We start from the raw sequence: 18097 nt of genomic DNA, 5'->3' as shown, positions 1-18097 counted from the left end.
GCTCCAGCACCACTATGGTCCCGGTCCTCAGGAGGCAGCTCTGAAATGATTACTAGGATCTTCCTGGGGTCAGTGCCTGTGGGAGGGCAGGGAGGATGTAGGATGGGATCGGGGGAAAGCAGTCGGGTTGCCATGGAGTCTCTACGGAAACCTTAGGAGTTCTAAAGACGGGGTGACCCTTCAGAGCTGCCCCTGTGGGGCGAGGGACTGGTGCCTTTATGCTGCCCCATCAGCTGGTCACTTGATAAAGGCTGCCCAGGAAGGGGGCAGGACCTTGGGCAAGGTGTCTGTGCTGGCAGCCTTCTTGGTGGCTGGGGAAAAGGCTTTCATTTTTAAAGGGACATCAGAGTGATGCATCACCTTGCAAAAGCAACCAGGCCTTTCTGTGCCTCAGTTTCTTCATCTGCAAATGGGTTTAAGAGATCAACTTCCTCCGGTTGATTGAGATTAAATGAGACGATACATACGAAGCACCCAGAGCAGGGCTTGGTGTGTAGCTGTCTGACTTATGTTAGCTGGCGTCATTATTTTTATTCAGAAGATGGCTAAGGGAGGCAGTGGAGAACAGGGTTCAGAGTCAGGCTCTAAAGTCCCCTGGGGGAGTCCCCTTTGTGTCCTTCCTTTCTTTGTTTTTCTTAGCTTCACTTTCCTCTGCTATAAAATGCTGATAACAGGACCTGCCTTAAAGGTTGGTTGGACGGATTAAATGACATGGAGCAGTGCCTCGTACTTGATAACCCTCAATAAATGTTAGCTACTGCTATTGCAATTATTTTAATTTACCTCACTGCAATTACTGGGATTACCCTGGGATGGTATGTGGGTGTGTGTACAGAGGGCAGGGGATGACTCAGTGAACTGAACATTACTTAGGCATAAACTTATGTACAGAAAGGGCACAGGGTTGAGGACAGCAGCATGGCCTGGCCCTGGGTCCAGGGAAAAAGTCTTGGATGTAGGGAAGCATCTCATAACAAGAGTGGAGGTAAGTTAAGAGCATGACCTCTGGTACAAATCCCAGCTCTGCCACTAGCTCTGTGATCTTGGAAAAGTTACCTAAACTCTCTGTGCCTCAGTATCTTTATCTCTAAAACAGAGGCGAGAATGATAAAACCTACCTTGTAGAGTTGTTGAAAAGTGCTTAGAATAATACCTGGCACATGTAAAGCACTATATATGTGTTTCTTTAAATGAACAAATGAACTCATAAATATATATGTAGCGTGGCAGGATAGCAATCTATCAAATAACTAAAAGCATTTCTGATTGGCAGGGCCTCGGCGATTGCTTCTAAAGTGGTGGGTGGTCTAGTTGAGATACATGAGAATCAACAGCAACAATGACATTGACAGCAATCGACAATCCCAGAACAACTATGCCTCAGTACCCGTGCCAAGTCCTATATACACACGGCCTGGTTTCTCTTCCTTTTTAAATTTTTACTTACTGATTTTAGAGACAGAGGAAGGGAAAGAGACAGACAAACATCGATCTGTTTCTGTATGTGCTCCACTGAACCTGCAACTTCTGCGTATCAGGACGGCCCTCCAGCCGACCAAGCCGCCCGGCCAGGGCTCCACACTGCCTGTTTACTTCTCATCCCATTCCCATGAGGGAGGAGGGACTATTTTTACCCCCATTCTAGATATAAGGACACTCAGACCCAGAGGGGGTACATGAAAGCTCCAGGGTTCAAGGCCACAACTGCCTGACTGCAAAGGCTTACCCACGACAGAGCTTATATTCATGGGCACTCATCATGTGCCAGGTGCTGGCTAAACAGGTGCATCAGAATTCCCTTTCATCCTTATCGAATCTTGCAGGTGGAGCCCCCTGGGTCGCAGAGGTTAAAATGCCTTATCAGGAGTCTCACTGATGGGGAGGGTGGAGCTCCTCCTACTCACCAGGCCCCACCCCCCTGCATACCACCCAGGGGGCCTCATCTGGCCTGCAGCTTGTTCTTGCAGAATACGTTTCATTAGAATCCAATCACATATATAATGTTTTGGGCTGCTGGTAGGTTACAACAGCCAAACTGAGGGATGGGGACAGAGCCCATGTGGCCAGCAAGCTGAAATGCCTGGTCCTCTACAGAAAACATTTGACAATCTTGCTCTGCCCATTCATTTTCCCATATTTAATAAATAGAATGAATAGTACAAAAATCATCTGTTAAAAGCATGGATAAATAATAAGTGTTTTATTTTTTAAAAAAATTTTATTTAGGAAATTAAATTTAACAGGGTGACATTGATCCATAAGAGTAGATAGGTTTCAGGTGAACGTTTCTATAGCATTTGAACTGTTGATTACGTTGTAGACCCATCACCCATAGTCAAACTATTTTCTGTCAATGTATATTTGTCCCTCTTTTCTCCTTTCCCCCCACTTCCTCCCCCACATCCCCACCCCCAATAATAAGTATTTTAAATACTTATTTATGCTCCATGTGGATAAAAATGGCCACAGTGTTTCCTTCCTTCCTTCCTTCCTTCCTTCCTTCCTTCCTTCCTTCCTTCCTTCCTCCCTCCCTCCCTCCCTCCCTCCCTCCCTTCCTTCCTTCCTTCCTTCCTTCCTTTTTGTATTTTTCTGAAGTGAGAAGCAGGGAGACAGAGAGACAGACTCCAGCATGCACCTGACCGAGAGCCACCTGGCATGTCCACCAGGGGGTGATGCTCTGCCCATCTGGACCATCACTCAATGGCAACCAGAGCCACTCTAGCCCCTGAGATGGAGGCCATGGAGCTGTCCTCAGCACCCAGGCCAACTTTGCTCCAATGGAGCCTTGGCTGCAGGAGGGGAAGAGAGAGATAAAGAGAAAGAAGAGGGGGAAGGGTGGAGAAGCAGATGGGTGCTTCTCCTGTGTGCCCTGGCCAGGAATTGAACCTGGGACTTCCCATGCTGGGCTGACACTCTACTGCTGAGCCAACTGGCCAGGGCCAGAGTGTTTTCTTAAGATTACTAAAACCAATTGCCCCCCTAAGCTGTGGAAGGATTGGAGCTGTCTTTAAAATGTGTTTTGGGCTCAGGAAAACCAAGATTAACCACGTGCAAAAGGTTGGCATACTGCATCAGACATTTTCACGAAGGAGTGTCCCAGGGCAAATGCCTCCAGCCCTGTGTGCTTAGAACAATACTTGGGTTGGGGTGGGAGGGCACATAGGACAACAAATCACCTCCCTCTGTGCCCAGCACAGGCCTGGCACCCTGTCCAGGTTCATAAATATTTCTTTATGTGAACAAAGTACATAAAGCTCCCCCCACTAAATATCAGCTTATCAGATCGGGGGAAGCTTTCGGATAGGTAGAGACTTCCCAGATACGGAACAGGTGTGGGCCAGAGCAGGGAGAGTCAGACCCTCGCAGGAGACAGGACTCTGGCTTGCTTGGGGACAGAACAGGCAGTGAGATACAGTCCAACCTCCAGATAGCATATGTGATTTCATTGTTCATAATGGGAATGCCCAATCTGTGTTTGGCAGAACACAGTCCCTCTTCATAACCACCTGCCATGATGGGTGCAGTTTCTCTGCAGCAGTAATTCCCTACCTCCTTCTCCCCAGCCAGCAGAACCTGCCTCTCATGAGGGAGGTTAAAAATAGTAAGTGCCTTTATTTTTTTTTTCCAGCTCCCCCCACTTGCAGGTGAGACTTGGGCAAGTGTCTAGGTCTAGCCAAAAGGGAAAACCTTCTTGGCATATTCTAAAAATGATTTCCTCCCTGATGAGAGACTTGAGGGGAATTCCCACCCTCCTCCTTTGCGCCTTGGGCTTCTTCCTGTGAGGATGTGATGTGTGGAGCTGCAGCAGCCACATTGTGATCAGGAGGGGAGGCCAGGAGAACTGCAGAGAAACTACCCAGAGGCTTTTTGAGGGACTGAATCAAGCCTGGAACTCTCTATCTTTTGCTTCCTGTTAAGTGAGAAAAAAAAATCTATTCTTTCAATCTCTTTTAGTACTTGCAGCTCCAAATACCCTGGTCCAATACCCCGACTGGTAGGATTAAATCCAATATGGTCTCCATTGTATAGGGGAGGAAATGGGGGCAAATAAAATAAGTCACGGAGTTAGTAAGTAACCTGTACCTTTTATTGAGCACCTACTATGTGCCTGGCAAATAGCCCATGCTGTGGGCTTTACCTACATTATCTCATTTAATTCCTCTTCCCATTTTACTGATATAATTTATATATGTATAAATTTAAGATACACAGCATAATGATTTAACTTACATACATTGTGAAATGATTGCCACAATAAGTTTAGTTAGCATCCAGCATCTCATGTGAATACAATAAAAAGAGAAAGCAAAAATAAATAAATAAATAAATAAATTGTGTTTCTTGTGATGAGAACTCTTAGCATGGACTCTTCTAACAACTTGAATGTACATCACACAGCCAAGTTAACCATAGTCATGCTACACATTACATCCCTAGTACTTACTTATCTTGTACAAGAGTTTATACATTTGACTACCTTCCTAACATCAGTTAATTCTGGTAATCACCCTGCAAGGGTGGGTATTATTAGCCCATTCTACAGATGAAGAGACTGATGTAAGGGAAGTTAAATAACCTGCACAAGGTCACCTGTAACTGGAAAGTGGCAGAGGCCTTGAACCGAGCTCTGAGTCCCAAACCCCTGGACTGTCTCCTGTGCTAATAAAGCCAGCATTTATCTACCATTCTTTTCATGGGGGAGATTGTACCCCGTGTCTTCACTACGCCAAGCTGGGTGTGAGGCACTAGGGACGCAGAGATGAATGAGGCAGCTCCTGCCCTCCGGGAGCTCAAACTATTGTAGAAGGGTGTGTGGGTGTAGGAAGAGTTACAGTGCAGTCTGGGTCGTGGTGAAGGGTCACCAGACATGCAAGTGAAGAAACACCCTGATCTAGGGGTGGAGAAGGTCAGGGAAGGCTTCCTGGAGGTGACCCCCAAGGAGATAAATATGCTCAGGTGTTCAGTCCAGTAGGAGAGATAAGGATAAAAAACAAAACAATACAAACAAACAAAACACCCAGTTAAGTCCCAAGGCATGGGAAATTGACTAATGGGGGAGCTTTGAGGGGGAGGTCTTGAAAAGACGGCAGATGTAACAACTTCTTGTCTCCTGTCCTCCCAACCTGTTGCTCCCTGTTTCAGTAATGACATCTCTTTCCTCTGAGGTGGCCTCCCCACCTGGGCCTTTGGGGAGGGTTAGTTTCCTGCTCTGCCCCTCCCACAACATCCAGCCTATCCCCAAGTCAACTCCATCTTCCCTGAGAAATACCAGTCTCACCTGTGGCCTCCCTCCACCCCCTGATCACTTTCCTGTTTCCCCGATGACTCCATCAGCCTCCTCACTGGCCTCCTCTTGCCTCTGAACTCTTTCCCCATAGAATCCTGGAAGCCCTTGAAGGCCAAGGTCCGAGCTCTTAACAACTCTGCTTATAAGGACTTTAAATGAACATTTAAATGCACATGTTAGAAATTGACAATGACAGACACTAACACTGTCATTAAACCTGTCATTCTTTTGCTCCCATGATGCCCCATCTGTCTGCTATTACAATCAGTCATTTGGGTAACCCCCTCCCCCCCAGACAGTAAGCACCAGGAGGGCAGAAGCCAAACTTTGTTCTTCTTTGTTTTATCTACAGGGTCTTGCAGTACACCCAGCACAGAGTAGGAGTTCAACAAATGCATGTCATATAAATGAATAAATAAATAAATATCTTATCCCCCATTAGATTGTGTCCTACCTAAGGGCGGGGTGTTGGTGTTGTCTGCCTTGTTCATCTTATTCATGTATACCTTCTAGGTACTTCAAATGGTGTCTGGCGCATAGCAGGTGCTTAGAAAATGCTTGGGGAAGGTATGAGCGAGTGAGTGCTGAAGGAGAGGTCGTATTCCCCTATACCGGGCTGTGAGTTTCTTCAAGGCGAGCACCATGGCCTCCTCCTTTTCGTATGGCCCCCAGTACCTGGCAGGCTGTTCGTGCCGTCAATAATGTTCTCCCTGAGGAAGCATGGCCTTCCCTCTGTGAGACAAAAGCACTCACCTTTGCTCGGGTTCTGGGAATAGCTGAGACAGGGATATGCCACAGAGGGCGGCATAGGCAAAGCGGTTGGCCTCAGACAACTCCCGGCCCACGGGCAGATGGGGGTCTCCCTCCACAGCTGGCTCAGCCACCTGATGCAGCCTGCGGCTGGATCTGTCCCGTGTGGCCATTTCCAGTCCTGCAGGAAAAGAATGCCCAGTGAGAAATGCATCTGGGGGCAGGCAAATGTACTTAAACGGGACACACAATGATCAACCATAAGAAAGAAGACTGATATGTTAGCCTTCATTATAATTAAGAACTTCTACTCATCTTTAAGAGAGTGAAAACACACACCAAACACTAGTAGGAAATATTTTTAACATGTATATCAACAAAGGATTTGTAGCCATAGTATATAAACAATTCCTATAAATCATTAAGGAAAAGAAAGGGGAATTTAAAAATAGGTATTTCATAAGAGATATTCAGTGGCCAATAGCACATGCAAAGGTGTTCAACATAATTAGTCATTAGAAAAATAGAAATTCCAACCCCAAGGAAACATTGGTAATCACCCATCAGAATGGTTAAACTAAAAGACCGACAATACTAAGTGTTGATGAGGATGAGGAACAAACAAAATTTCCATACACTATTGATGGGAGTATAAATTAGTCATGAAGGAAATGGAAATTAAAACTCAATGAAATACAACCATTCACCTGCCAGAATGGTTAAAACTAAAAAGATTGACAACATGGGACTTTCATATACTGCTGGTGGGAGGATAAACCACCATTTGGAAAATGGTTTGACGTTATCCACTAAAGCTAAACATATGTTTCCCCTATGTCCAGCAATTACTCCTGAGAAATGAGAACTTATGTCTACCAAAAGGCATGTACATGAATGCTTGCAGAAGCTTCATTCATAATAGTCCCAAACTGCAAACAACTCACATGTTCACTCACTGTAGAATGAACAAACAGCACCATGTTCATACCACAGAATATTACACAACAATGAAAAAGAACGAAGCCTGCCTAACCACAACAACATGAGTGAATCTCATAGACGAAATGATAACCAGACAGCCATTCATGAGGATACATACTATAGGGTTACATTTATATGAACTGGAAGAACAGGTCAAATCAATCTAAGATGATAGAGAGGTTACCTGTGGGAGGGAATACTGACTCAGAAGGCACATGGATGATTCTGGTGATGGAAATATTCTATATCTTAATCCACATGGTAATTATATGGGTATATTTAAAAATTCCTTCAGCTGTATACTTATGACTTGTGCACTCAATGTATATTATACTTCAATAAAAGGAAGGAAGGAAGGAAGGAAAGAAGAAAGGAAAGGGAAAAAAGACAGAAAAAAGGGAGGGAGGTCTTCTTCCTCCTTTCCCCTCCCTTTATTCTTTCCTTCCTTCCCAGGGAGAGAAGGGGAAGAAGGGAAAGGAGGGGAGAAGACAAGAGGGGAGAGAACAAACCAAGCCAAGCCGGGCATCCAAGGGACAGGAAGGGCCCTGGAAGCAGGTACTGGGAAGGGCACCAGCCTTGACCACAGGGTACTGTGGATATGAATGCAGGCTCAGGACCTGACAGACCCGGGTGTGAATCTAACCACCTTCACCTAATAGATATGAGGCTTGAGGCAATCCAACCTCTCTGCACTTGGATTTTTTCACCTACAAATGGGACTACACCCATATCAGCCTGGAAGAACGTGTTAGCAATCCATGACACAGCCATGCAAATTGGGGTTTGTAAAGTACTTATAACAGAGCCTGGCACGCGGCTCATGCTACATAAATGTTTGTCAAAGAAAGAAATGCATAAAACAGTCAACAACAAATAAGTGAGATGCTCAGCACAGTGCCTGGCACACAGTAATGATGTATAAATAATAATGAGAGTTAACATTATTGAGCCATGGCTGGATTGCCAGGCCCTGGGCTGCAGTTTTAACACACGTGGTCTCAGCCAACTCTATGAGCCAGGTACTACCATTATGTCCAGTGTGCAAGAGAAGGAGTAGGCTCAGACAAGAAGTAACTGGGCCCGGTCACACAGCCAGTGAACAGCAGGCTAGAGACCAAAGCCAGAGAGCCCTTGGCCACCACCTCTGTGTTAACTACTCATCCTATCACCAAGAGATTTCTAGTCTAACAGCACACTCTGCATTGGTTTTGGCCTACAAGTTCATTCTCATCCAGCTGAGCAATAAAAACTTTTGTTCTCCAAAGATAACTTCTATGGAGGAGCTATTTAAAAGTCTGTCCGCAACTAATGGTTCATTAGCTTTTCAAAATAACCCTGAGGTCATTAGGAGCAACACACAAAGATGTGTACAGCACACATAGTTTACAAAGCACTTTCCAGTCCATTTAATTCTCACAACTCCCATGTGAGGTTAAATAGCACGTGAGCCATTATGATCTTTTACTATAACTGAGGAACAGGCTCAGAGAGACCAATATCCGCAAAGTTACACAGTAAGTATGTGATAAAAGTCAAACCAGACATTTGGCTCCAAATACTACGTTCTTTCCTCCACACCAGCACAGGGATCTTTCTTCCCTTGTTTCAGGTGGAGAAATTGAGGCACAGAGAGGTTAAGGCCTTGCCCAAAGTCACCCAGCAAGACTGGCCTCCAGGGGTTGCTCCAGGAACCAAAGTTTGAGATTCACAGATTTCCTTGGATCGGAGGGTCAGCCCAGACTATGGTGGTAGACCAAAGGGACAGGAACAAGCCAGGAACTAAGGATGGCACTGGGGGCAGCAGCCAGCCATGCCCATTGCAGGGTCAGTGGGCTCAGCAGTTTACATGTAATCAACTCCACGTGCCGTTTGGAGCCTGCAGTAATTGTGCCTATTACCTGGAGGAGCCCAAGATGGTATTTTATTGGGCTGGTCTCTTGGAGACCCACATTGATTTTTTTTAAATTAAAAAAAAAAATTCTTAAGTGAGAAGTAGGGAGGAAGAGAGACTCCTGCATGTGCCCTGACCAGGATCCACTAGGCAAACTGCCTGTGAGGCAATGCTCTGCCCATCTGGGACTGCTACTCCATTGTTTGGCAACTGAGCTATTTCAGCACCTGAGGTAAGACTATGGAGCCATCCTCAGTGCCTGGGGTTAACTTGCTCCAACAGAGCCATGGCTTCAGGAGGAGAAAGGAAAGAGAAAAAAAGAGAGAAGGAAGAGGGGAAGGGGTGAAGAAGCAGATGGTCACTTCTCCTGTGTGCCCTGACTGGGAATCAAACCTGGGATTTCCATATGCCAGGCCAACGCTATACCGCTGAGCCAACTGGCCAGGGCCCCACATTGATTTTTAGTTTAAGAATGAACAACCGCTGCGCCGGAAGTGCTCTCCTGAGTCCCGGCGCCGCGCCGCGGGAACATGGAGCAGGAGCCCCGCGACATGGAAGATGGACAGCTTTCCGACTTGGATTCCGACATGACGGTCGCACCGAGCGACGGGCCGCTGCAGGTGTCGAAAGCGTTAGGTGGGAGAAGTGCAGAGAGGCCCTTCCAGGGCACTGCAGCAGCCTGTGCACCAGTGTCACATTATCGGACTGTTAAAGGTGTGGACTCAAGTGAAGAGAGTTTCTCTGATTCCGATGATGATAGCTCTCTTTGGAAACGCAAGCGGCAGAAATGTTTTAACCCCTCTCCCAAACCAGAGCCTTTTCAGTTTGGCCAGAGCAGCCAGAAACCGCCTTTTGCTGGAGAGAAGAAGGTGAACAATGTCTGGGGCACTGTGCTGCAGGAGCAGACTCAAGATGCAGTGGCCACTGAACTTGGTATCTTGGAAATGGAAGGCACTATTGACAGAAGCAGACAATGCGAGAGCTACAATTATTTGCTCGCTAAGAAACTGAAGAGAGAGTTTCAAGAACGCACATCAGAATTAGACAAAGAGCTAGAGGACTATATGCAAGGTGACAATAAAACAGGCTCAAAGGAAGGGGAAAATGGGCAAGGTCATCTCAAATGGAAACGACCTGTCAAAGACAGACTAGGGGACAGAGTAGAAATGAACTATAAAGGCCGGTATGAGATCACAGAGGACGATTCTCAGGAGAAAGTGGCTGATGAAATTACTTTCAGGTTGCAGGAACCAAAGAAAGATCTGATAGCCCGAGTAGTGAGTATAATCGGGAACAAAAAGACTATTGAACTTCTGATGGAAACTGCTGAGGTTGAACAAAATGGCAGCCTTTTTATAATGAATGGTAGTCGAAGAACACCAGGTGGAGTTTTCCTGAATCTTCTGAAAAACACTCCTAGTATCAGTGAGGAACAAATTAAGGACATTTTCTACATTGAAAATCAAAAGGAATATGAAAATAAAAAAGCTGCTAGAAAGAGGAGGACACAGCTGTTGGGGAAGAAAATGAAACAAGCTATTAAAAGTCTAAATTTTCAAGAAGATGATGACACATCACGAGAAACTTTTGCAAGTGACACAAATGAGGCCCTGGCCTCTCTGGATGAGGCACAGGAGGGCCAAGGAAAAACAAAACTGGATGCGGAGGACGCCATTGAGGTGGATCATTCTCATGATCTGGACATTTTTTAGTACATTCTGAGGAATAAACCTTTCTAAAATAATATTGTGATAAACCATTTCTACTGAATTGTTTTGTTTTACCTGCACTGATAAACATATATTCTGGAGAGATAGACTTGTCTTCTTGTTTTAAATACAATTGAATATGTGGGGGAGATGAATGCGATTGATAGAAACATTTAGAATTTTGTCACTGACAAAAGTATGTAGCAGAGGATTTCTCAATCTGTGACACGTGCTAATTGTAACTAGTTGATAATCAGTTTTTTCCAGCTGATTATAACACGCCATGCAAAAGTTGTTTTTCTCTTCTGATTTATCTTTGCAGTGGATTATGACTGGTTTTAAAACATTCCATTAAAAGGTCCTAATAAGAAATAAAAAATAAAAAAAAAGAATGAACAACCTCCTGATCAAAGAGGCATGAGTTGGTCTGCCTCTAACCACAGAGGAGAGGGGAGTATATGAGTGTGGATTTATAGTGGTTTACACTTGTGAGTACACAAAACACAGAGTTTATCTTGGTATTATTATTTATTAATTACTGTATTATTTTTCATAGAAACAACTGTAAACTGACTTTTGCTCCATCCTGTACTAGGGCACAAAAAAAGCTCAGCTCAGGCGAAATTCACTCATTCACTCAACAAATACACTCCAGATGCCCTATAATCCATTCTCTGTACAGTTAGCCCAGCCAGCCTTTTTATCATGTAACCCATCCTGTCACTTGCCTGCTTTACATGCTTTATACCTCTGAAAGTTTCTCATTGCGCCAGGATGAATACCAATCCCCCTAGAATGGCCTACAACAGGGGTGCCCAAACTTTTTACACAGGGGGCCAATTCACTGTCCTTGGTCCCTAGACCAAGACACTCAGAAAGTCCTGGTCCTGTGCAGACCAGCCATGCCTCACATGGCTGTGGTCACAGTTAAGCCCATTCCTTTGACCAGCAGATCTTGCTATCAACAAAGTAGACAGGGGTGAGAATGGCAGGAATTCTCAGCTACTGTGATGGTGGGCTGGAGGTGCCCATTGTTCCAACTCTGTGGATTGTCCAGTCGATGGGCTGGGCTCCAAACAATTCCAGCTGCGGGAGTGTGATGGCAGCTGTGGGGTGAGGGGTGTGTCACCCGAACTGTGTATACTGGTCCTCGGGGGCCTCCACCCCTGGGTCTGATTAGGGATCAGGATCCAGTCACCAAGACACCAAGGCCTGAACTTGACCCAGCAGAGCCCTGACTTGAGCAGGAAAACAATACACGAACAGGGCGAGCACTGACCCACGGCTAGACCGCAAAGACCGGACACGGGATGGACAGGAATTATTCTGTAGTAGGACCTTGTTTTGTCTAGCCAATCACATCCCCCATCACCAAAGAAAACGCTGGCTGCATTATTTCTGTCAGTAGTGGGGGGAGACAGACATTCCACAAACACCCATCCTCAGTCTGCAAGCACCCACGGCAGGGGCTCAGCCAGCAATTGTTGACTAATGCCATAAACAACATGTGCGGTTTCTCCTCGGGGAAATGAAAAATCCCAGAGTCAGTACCGAGGAGGAAATAAAAAATTGTCCTATGGTCAGTACTGTCCTTGCAATCACCCTTAAAGCCCCATGACCTGGCCCTAAGAAAATCACATGCAAGAATAAAATTTATTTTGTTTTTCCTACATGCCAGCCAATAGTGGTCTTTTTTTTTTTCCTTGACTTGGAGCAGCTAGTGAAGGCCAAGGTCATATTTGATGTGCCAGTGTGTGTGTGTGTGTGTGTGTGTGTGTGTGTGTGTTTTGTTCTTTCTCTTTTCCTGTTTTCTAGTTAACCTGTCACAGTTGCAGTTTTCAATGAGTCTGTAGTATAGTGAGATGAGCATTACTACTAGAGTTGCAAGAAGGCTGAGAAATAATTGCCTAATTGTTTTGGAGCCAAGGAGAAGGAAAAGCATCTGGCTGAAGAAATCCTTTATAAAAAATAGAGCTACAGCACTGTTTTTAGGCCAGAAACTCTGAAGATTGTACCTCAGAGTTCACACACACACACACACACACACACACACAATCTTGAGATGGTTCCAGAAGGGAGGATTCTAGGCAGGACCAATTTACTCCCCTCTGCCCCTTCTGGGAGAGAAACCCTTCATTCTATACCTCTACATGGGAGTTAAACCTCTACATGGGAGGTAAGTTGAAAGCCAGTGGTCAATGCAGCATCTCAGGAGGTCTTTGTGGCAACAGATCCAACAAGAGATGAATCCAGAGGATTTTGGACAATCCCACAACAGACCAGAGGAAACAGCAAATGCTGGCATGAAAAGTTCCCATCCCAACCTCACTTCAACAGCTTGGGTGATGGGCAAGGTGGTGGGGTGACAGGGTGCCATTGGGGCGGATATCTAGGCTGTCTAACATTTGTCCACATTTATCACTGTGTCTTCCTCCCCCTGCTGCTTACTAGTACAGACCGCCAGCAGGAGCCCTCGCACCAGCCTCCCACTTCCTTCTGCCCTCGCCCCTAGCTAGCTACCACACAGCACCCACACAGCTCCACTCTAAACTGAAGCCAGATCAGACCCCCCGCGACTCCCTCCTCATCTACTGTCACGGTCCTTCAATGGCAACTGGGCCACATGCAATCTGCCCTCCTCCTCTGTCCCCTTCGCTCCTTCTGCTCCAGCCACACCGTCCTGGATCCCACCAGGCACGTTTCCACATCAAGGCCTTCGGCATGGCCATTTCCTCTGCTGGGAATACTCTTCCCCCAGATAACCACCTGGCCAACTCCGTTATGGGCCTCTGGTCTTGGCTCAAATCTCACAGCTCAGTGAAGCCACCCTGACCCAGCCTCTCATCCCAATCCCTTTTACCTGGCTGCTCTGCTCGGTCCAGAGCACACATCACTGTCTGACATCCTATATCACTTACTTGTTTATGTTTAGCCCCCTCTGCCCACACAAAAGCACAGTAGGCACTTACAAACATTTGTTGAATGAGTAGTAGTTTCCACTTGGGGTAATTAAAAAAATAATTCAAGAGGCCTATCTGCCTGAGAAGGGAGGAGAGAAACGACAAAGTCTGTAATGGTTCACTGGATCCTCTGGTTTTCAAGCTGTTCCATAGGGCTCTGGGACTCCTCTTACTCTGATGGGCGAGAGGAGATATAGTGGGGAACCCTCATTACCCCATCTTCAAATTATAACCGTAAATGATCCAGCAATACCACTCCTGGGTGTAGACCTCAGAAAATTGACAGCAGGGTCTCAAAAAGATATTTGTATACACATATTCACAGCAGCAGAATTAACAATAGCTAGAAAGTAGAAGCATCCCAAGTGTACATCAATGGATGAATAGATAAACAAAATGTGTCATATATATATTTATATATATATAACACAATTTACAACATGGGTAAAACTTGAGGATATTATGCTAACTGGAATCAGCCAGTCACAAAAAAAAAGAACAAATACTCTATGATTCCACTTACATGAGGTACTTAGTCGAAATCACAGAGAACAGGAAGTAGAGTGGTGGTTGCCCCAGGCTGGAGGGAGGAGGGTTGGGGAGTTATTGTTTAATGGGTATGGACTTTCAGATTTGCAAACTGAAAAGGTCTGGAGATTGCTTGTACAACAAGGTGACTGACTATACCTAACATTACTGAACTGTACACTTAAAAATGGTTAAGATAGTGAATTTTATGCTATGTGTATTTTATCACAATTAATTTTTTAATTAAAAATGACAGCAAATGCTTGGTAAATGTTAGTCACATGTCACCTCTTTCTACACATCATTTCGTTTTCTCCGAACAATTCTACACGTCGGTACTACGGTCTCCATTTTACATATGGAGACAGAGAGGCCCTGAGAAATGAAGGTCAGGGTCATGGGACAAGTAATGTGGAATTTAAACTTGCGCCTGGGTCTTAGCCCTACAGCAGCCATCTTAACTATGATGTTGCACTGCTTCTCTTTGGTTTAGCTTATACCCTAAAGTAGTCAGAAAGATTTCAAACACAATTTGAACACCGCCAACTTAGATGATTCTCCCCAGTTCCCCATCTGTCCACAGTCTACCATCTCATTTTCAGCCAGCCCCGAGCCTGCGATGGGCCTAACCTGCCATTTCATCTTTATTTTCCTCTCCTCCCTTTCTTCCAGCCAGCCACCAGCCAACCCTAGCCATCCGCCGCTTCCAGCCTACACTAGGTTTCCCACCTCGGGCCTCAACCATGCTGTTTTTTTTCAGTGTGGGTCTCATGTCCAAATGGTGCCTTTTTTTCAAAAGCACAGTTTAATAATACAATCAGTGACGATTTCCTTTGGGCTTACTCTCACAATCCCATTTCAGCCTCACCACAACCTTATGAGGAAGTGACTGCCACTGTCCCCATTTCACAGATGAGAAAATTGAGGCTCACAGAGGAGAGGGCCACACAAGTGGCAAATGGCAGTACCAGTGTATAATTCCACCTGAGCTAAACCTCCTATGAATGTAACTGGGATGTCTTGTGACCTGAGGTACTAGTCTAGCTTGGGCTCAGATATGAAAGATAAGGAGGTATTAACCTAGGAAAAGTGAGATGAGGGAGGAGGGTAGTCTAGAAGAGCATGTGCAAAGGTCCTGGGGAGGGAGGGAGCAGTGTGCCACAAGCACAGAGGGCTACTGATACAGTGGTCTGAGAAAGGCTGGAGAAGTAGAGCCGGTGTAGGTGGGGCCCAGACTTTGTAGCGCCTTGTGGTCCATGTTAAAGTTTTTGTTCTTTACCCTAAGAAAATGGGAAGCTGCAGCAGAGTTTTACACAGAGGGTGGTACAATCCGATTGGTCTGGCTGTCCAGTGGAGGGCAGTTAAGTGGAAAGTGGATCCGCCCCCCTCTAGCCCACTTCTGCCTGCTGTAACATCTGTAGCCTCAGTTTATAATGCAGAGCAGCCTCTCAGGTCCCACATGTGCAGGCACAGGTGGCTGATCTAACCACTGTCGCCCAGTGGCACCAGGGCAGGGAGAAATGGCATCAGGTGAAAGAGAAATTCTGCGGGCTCTGACCCTAATAAGCTTCACATGCTGAGCTAGGGCTACCCAGTCAGTCAACGGCGCCCCTCCGACAGCTCCTGGGCCTTCGGCCTAATAAACAAGAGCATTCCCAGAGTGGCAGACACTGCGCAGGGCTCTCTGGCTCCAGCTCCCTTCACCCTCATGACAACCTTGGAGACAGGTATTTTATAAATGAGGATATTGTCCATGAGGACTCAGTGAGGAAGTCACAAAGCTAGAACCTGAGCCCACACCTGTCTGAGGCTGCACACCTGAACGCCGGGGCTGTAAACGCTAAAACACTGAATGTGACATGAGCCAGCTGGGGAAACTCAGTCTCCCAGCCTGGAACTCAGCTGCCCCTTATGTTTCTTTGTGAGAGCAGTAACAGGCTATCTACAGGGTTCCCAGAGCCTCTAAAGAAACACATCCTAGCTTCCACCTGATGTGACAAGCCCTCTGACACAGGCCATACTTTGGGTTGTGCTTTACCATTTATGAAGCATTTTGACACAGTATTGCCAACTCTGAAGTATTGGACCCCCACTGTATGAGGAAACAGAGGCCCAGAGAGGGAGAGTGGTCAGATCTCACAGCTAGGAAGTGGCAGTGCCAGGTTTCAGGCTCTGAGGTTAGTTAGGGCATCCTTTGGACCACTCTCTACCAACCTATCCCCCTCGCCCTGCAAATCCCCAGGTAGGCGGGGAGGGGTGGAAGCTCAGGCTGGCAGAGCATCTTCAACAAGCAAGGGCCAAAGGCTCAGAGGGCTGGTGGCTATGAGGTTCAGCCACTGTTTGTCATCTTTGCATACTTTGCAGGTTGGGAAGATTCCATCAGTCTCCCCTCTCTGCTCAGCCCCCCACTCCCTCCCACACACACACTGAAGGGCAGTGTTCTGTTCTACTCTCTGGGGTGCACTCCTGGTGGGCCCACCTGTCTTGTTCATTGCTGTATTCTCAGTGCCTAAACAATGCACACACCAGCACACCATTGGTGCTCAATAAATATCTATTGAATGAATGAATGGATGCTCTTAAAGGGGTTTCATGTTTTCTGCAGTGAAATGGACACTGGGTTGGGGAAAGGATTAACCCCCTGACTCTTACTTTGTGTTAGTCAGTAGTCTCTAGACCAAGACCCTGGCTCTAGCCTGGCTGTGCTCTGGACTCCCTGTGTGATCCCAGGGCAGGGCAGAGGACACTGAGATGGCCTACTCTGTGCCTGGCACTGGGTCAGGTCCTTATCCTGTTCTCCTTCCTTGCTCTGTGGTCTGGGAGAAATCACTCCATCTCTCTGAGCCTCAGTTTATTTAACTGTAAAATCCACCCTAAAGTTGGTCACAGAAATTCTTCCCTCCTCTAACAGTGCTGGTTGAAGAGACATGGCTGGCTTGTAACCCCGAGGGTCTGGGCTTTTCTCCACGTGTTTTTCCCAACCAGTGCATGGCAGTACACAGAGGAGCTGCGTGGGACCAGGGGAAGCCCAGTGACCCCGTGTGACCTTGAGCAAGTCCACTCTCCTCCTTTCTGAGCGCAGAGCAGCGCCTCACCTATCAAAGGAGGGGCTGGGTGACTTCTAAAGGCTCGGAGCTCCGAGTTGGGAGGCAGGATGACAACCCGATCGCTTAGCCCGGCCTCAGTTTCCCCAGCTGCCTCCCTACGCGATTTCCATGGGCACTGCCGGCTCAGAAAAAAAACAAGTCACACCAGTCACACCTTGCTTGTTGGGCGCTCAGCGCTGGGGTGATTCCCGGTAGGTCGGCCCCCACGAGGGGCGGAGGGCGGGGTGGGGGACAAAGGGCCTGCGGGGCCGGCCGCGCGGGAGCTCCCGCGTGGGGCCCGCGGGGCGGCGGCGGGGAGTGGCCCCTTACCTGGTTGTGAAGGCGGCGGCGGCGGCCCCGGCTCCTCCCCGTTGCCGGCGCTGTCCCGGCGGGTCCCGCCGCCTGCCCTGCGCCGCCCCCCAGCCCGGCCGGCCGCCCTCAGGACGTGCGTTGGGAGCGGGGCCTTCCGGACGCCAGCTCGCGGGCTGCGTGTCCCCACCCCGCCCGGCCCGCCGCCACTCTGCGACAGGGGTGCCGGTATCAGGAAGTGACGGGCCTGTCCCGGCGCGAAACTCGGGCTGAGGGTGTGTTTGCCCTGCGGGAGGCAGCGCCCCGCCGGCCGCGGAGAAGGGCCTGCAAGCTGGCTCTGCAGAGTGCTCGCAGGCGCTCGGCCGGACTGGAGGTTCCGAGCAGCAACTGGCCTGGGAATCTTACAAAGCAGATTATGGAAAATCAAAGAACCAGGCACAGAAATACCTTCCCTCCCGTATAGGCAGCACTTTGAAGTTTACAGAGTGTTGATGTATCCATGTGTCCCTGACTTTTCTTTCCGTTTCTCTAAGGCCAAGTTTGGTTTAGTTTCAAGATGTCTGCAGTTAAGGTGTCGGTGCCTGTCACTCTGCTCC

General features: G+C 47.3%; 1 protein-coding gene and 1 pseudogene across 3 annotated transcripts in view; one reads left to right on the top strand and one right to left on the bottom strand.

Annotated features, from left to right (window-relative positions):
- The window catches only part of TMCO4 (transmembrane and coiled-coil domains 4), an 81138-nt gene extending 63290 nt beyond the window's left edge, over window positions 1-17848 (bottom strand). For 2 of the 3 annotated variants that reach the window (XM_066270259.1, XM_066270260.1), the window contains exons 1-2: window positions 17523-17848; window positions 6041-6218 (exon numbers count right to left, since the gene is read on the bottom strand). In XM_066270259.1, the coding sequence (XP_066126356.1) occupies window positions 6041-6210 (170 nt within the window). In that variant the 5' untranslated portion in view covers window positions 6211-6218; window positions 17523-17848. The remainder of the gene's footprint in view (window positions 1-6040; window positions 6219-17522) is intronic. The other variant, XM_066270258.1, reaches the window with a different exon arrangement.
- On the top strand, window positions 9410-10721 carry LOC136329199 (phosphorylated adapter RNA export protein pseudogene; annotated as a pseudogene).
- Window positions 17849-18097: the final 249 nt, after the last annotated feature.

The sequence above is a fragment of the Saccopteryx bilineata genome, chromosome 3 (genome assembly GCF_036850765.1).
Source record: "Saccopteryx bilineata isolate mSacBil1 chromosome 3, mSacBil1_pri_phased_curated, whole genome shotgun sequence".
NCBI classification, from domain to species: Eukaryota; Metazoa; Chordata; class Mammalia; order Chiroptera; family Emballonuridae; genus Saccopteryx; species Saccopteryx bilineata.
The sequence above is the reverse complement of the archived record's forward strand: the minus strand, read 5'-3'. Positions and strand labels throughout refer to the sequence as shown.